A 3,744-nucleotide genomic window follows, 5' to 3' on the forward strand; every position below is an offset into this window, starting at 1 on the left:
CTGGTGGTGGTGGTGTAATGGTGTGGGGGATGTTTTCTTGGCACACTTTAGGCCCCTTAGTGCCAATTGGGCATCGTTTAAATGCCACGGCCTACCTGAGCATTGTTTCTGACCATGTCCATCCCTTTATGGCCACCATGTACCCATCCTCTGATGGCTACTTCCAGCAGGAAAATGCACCATGTCACAAAGCTCGAGTCATTTCAAATTGGTTTCTTGAACATAACAATGAGTTCACTGTACTAAAATGGCCCCCACAGTCACCAGATCTCAACCCAATAGAGCATCTTTGGGATGTGGTGGAACGGGAGCTTCGTGCCCTGGATGTGCATCCCACAAATCTCCATCAACTGCAAGATGCTATCCTATCAATATGGGCCAACATTTCTAAAGAATGCTTTCAGCACCTTGTTGAATCAATGCCACGTAGAATTAAGGCAGTTCTGAAGGCGAAAGGGGGTCAAACACAGTATTAGTATGGTGTCCCTAATAATCCTTTAGGTGAGTGTATTTCAGATGACAGATCACTTAGCACGCAGAGTGATGGGGAAACTGGGACGGGGTACCTTAGCCAAGTTGATAGGTCTTCACATATCTTCTGCCAGAACGTTTGGACAGGCGCACATACCCACATAGCATGCTGAGTTCAGGCAGATGTTTGACTGCCTAAGACCCATTATGAACATTCTTTGTCCTGTATAGTATGTTCTATGGAGAGTTTTACACTGTATGAGTTGTAGATTGGGATTTTTAGTCTGGACTAATGGATAGATCTGTCTCCCACTTTAAGAATGGGAGAGAGACTGAACCATCTGTTTTCAACAGTAACATGTTTATCTTTGATAACAGTTTTGGGGGCGAGTGTTTAAGAAATTCTGTTATCATTGGAGGTAGAACTAAGTCCATTCTGTTATCCTTAAATCTCGCCCAAATTATGGATTTAAACTGTTGATATTCACCTTTTTAACTTGATGTTCACTGAGGTATGTGGTAACACGTTCCAGGAGGACATGTTTGAACTGCTCTATACTTTCAATTCCATCAAGTCATCCTTACTCTTTACCTCATAAGCCGTCACCTGTCGATTGAATTGTATGGTCCACTCATGAACAAACTGCCCCTCTGGCCTCCTTAACTTCCATAACTGTAACATACTTGTTCCAATTCAGCTTCACTTAACTTTGTAGTTCAACCTTAAACTGTTCAATCTCCAAGGCTTGCTCTCCAGCATGGAACCGCTCCTCGTGGGCAAGTGCTTGTTCCTCAAGCTCTTTCTCTTGGTAGTATTGCAGTAGCATGTTTTCCTTTTTTCTGGTCAAGAGTTTGTTCACAAAAGTAAGACAAAGGAAAACTTTATTTTATAAAATATTTATTTTTTTACTTTGGCTCTGTCTAGTGGTCATATTAGCAACATTATACTTTAATAATATATTGGAAGATGATATAATTGTGGGGTGTTGCACAAAATCTGGGCAGTCTCTGTGTGCCCTGTTCCACTCTTGGTCCATGTCTCTCACCATCTTTTGAAAAATGTTTACAAATAATTGAGCTGAAAACTGTACACGTATGTATGAATCTGTAGTGGTGATTAAGGTAGTCGCTAATTAACAGTCTATACCACATATAAACAAGAAGGCTAATAATCTGACACATACAGGATTGATATTAGCCTCTTAGTCTGTTTATAGCCTAACAACACGCACTGAACAGACTACTTGATATCTAGGGAATTAGCTGGTTATGTTAGAGCATTGTCACAAGCAACCTAGCAACCTAGCACAACCTTTGTACAGACTCTGAATTACTGATCGTTTTTTTCGTTTAGTTGTTATTCCTGTAATATTAGTAGTGGGAGGGTGTGTGGAACAGAACATTGTTAAATCAAGTGTAAACAGGCTTTATAGAACCACAGGTGTATCAAGTGAGGAAGAAGAAAATCCTGAATAGCACAGACCTTCCTTCTTGCTGCTGGTTTAATTCTCTTCAACAATGTGGCTTTATAATTTTTTGCCAGGTTTTGACATCAAGGGGGTATTCCTGTTTATTTTTATTTTACTCCTGATTGCAGACTTCCTCAAAAACAGGAATCCTCCAAATTATCCTCCAGGACCGCGGGCTCTTCCCCTTGTGGGGAATTTCTTCAGTATGGACAATAAACATCCACACATTTATTTTACCAAGGTAAAGTTTAATCCACAGGAGGTTTCACCTTACAGAGCTTGTAAACTTAAACAATCAAAGATTCAAAGTTATACAATTGCTAAAGGCTTTAATGAGAAAAATAGATTCCTTAAAGCAATGTTTTCTAGTTTTGTTTTTTTAATAATTTTTACTGTGTTTATTAAGTTTAATTTACAAGCAGTTCATGATCCTTTACAAATACTATTGCGCAATTGCGATCAGGATAGTGGCAATGCATAACTTTGTCAATGTCATTTTTCTTAATTCACCAATAACTTTAGGAAATATACATTTTGTTTTGAATTACTAATTTTTAAATATAAAGTGATCGAAGATACTGACATCTCACACATGTGGTAGCCCCTTTATTCCTCATTGTGCATTGGTTAGGTTTTGCTTTTGAACAATTAAAAATGTTCATATGATCATCGGTGTTTGTTCCTTGATGTATTGTCCACAGCTGGCTGGCGTCTATGGGAATGTGTTCAGCGTCCGTTTCGGCGGTGACAAGATGGTGCTTGTGTCTGGGTACAAGATGGTGAGGGAAGCCATAGTAACACAAGCCGAGAATTTTGTGGATCGACCATACAATGCAGTCACTGACAGGTTTCTCTCAGGAAAATCAGGTGTACAAATCTCTCTTTTTCTGTTTTTCTTGTCTCATGCTGTGCATAAATGAGTTCCCCTGCGCCATTTACCCTATTGCCTCTGCATACTTGTGTCTAGGTGGTCTTTTTATGAGCAATGGTGAAATATGGAAAAGACAGCGACGCTTTGCCTTGTCTACCTTACGGAACTTTGGCCTGGGCAAAAGAACCATGGAGCAGAGTATCTGTGAGGAGGTCGGACACCTGCAGGAGGAGATAGAGAAGGAGAGAGGTGGTGCATAATGAGTACAAAATAAGCTAATAATCAGCAGCATCAGCTCTTCAGCATTATAGCATTGTCTAAATAGTGGACTTCTCTCGTCCAGGTGAACCTTTCAACCCAACAGGCCATTTTAACAATGCTGTGTCCAACATCATTTGCCAGTTGGTGATGGGGAAACGGTTTGAATACAGCGACCACAACTTCCAGATCATGCTGCAGTATCTGTCTGAACTTATCTGGCTGGAGGGCTCTATCTGGAGTATGGTAAGTCATTGGTATCCATTTAACTGGTGGGACTGTGTGAGTCCATCCTCTGTCAGAGTGCAGGGATGTCTGTGGCCAAACTTTATCACAGAAGGTGAAAGCAGATGTGACTAAAAGGTGATCTCATCTATTGCTTTCTTCTGAGTAGCTTTATCAGTCATTCCCCAGAGTGATGAAGCACTTGCCAGGTCCTCACAACAAAATGTTCAGCCACTTCAACACCCTCCTAGACTTCATCAGTCAGCAGGTAAAATGGCACAAGAAGGACCTGGACCACAACAATCCCCGGGACTACATAGATGCTTTCTTAACTGAAATGGAGAATGTATGTGAACAGTTGCATTGTACACCCAACACTGTGTAGCCCTTCCTGTTAATCTGCCAGTCATTCACTGCTGTCTGTTCTCTGAATTTCTAAATAGCACAAAG

The 3,744-nt window shown here is 40.8% G+C and overlaps 1 protein-coding gene across 1 annotated transcript in view; it reads left to right on the forward strand.

The window, feature by feature from the left end:
- The window catches only part of LOC123971299, a 27,065-nt gene that overhangs the window by 7,789 nt on the left and 15,532 nt on the right, over positions 1-3,744 (forward strand). Inside the window, exons 2-6 of the mRNA XM_046050016.1 lie at positions 2,069-2,181; positions 2,642-2,807; positions 2,908-3,060; positions 3,155-3,315; positions 3,464-3,640. Of these exons, the coding sequence (XP_045905972.1) occupies positions 2,069-2,181; positions 2,642-2,807; positions 2,908-3,060; positions 3,155-3,315; positions 3,464-3,640 (770 nt within the window). The remainder of the gene's footprint in view (positions 1-2,068; positions 2,182-2,641; positions 2,808-2,907; positions 3,061-3,154; positions 3,316-3,463; positions 3,641-3,744) is intronic.

Source organism: Micropterus dolomieu, linkage group LG05 (genome assembly GCF_021292245.1).
Source record: "Micropterus dolomieu isolate WLL.071019.BEF.003 ecotype Adirondacks linkage group LG05, ASM2129224v1, whole genome shotgun sequence".
Classification (NCBI taxonomy): domain Eukaryota; kingdom Metazoa; phylum Chordata; class Actinopteri; order Centrarchiformes; family Centrarchidae; genus Micropterus; species Micropterus dolomieu.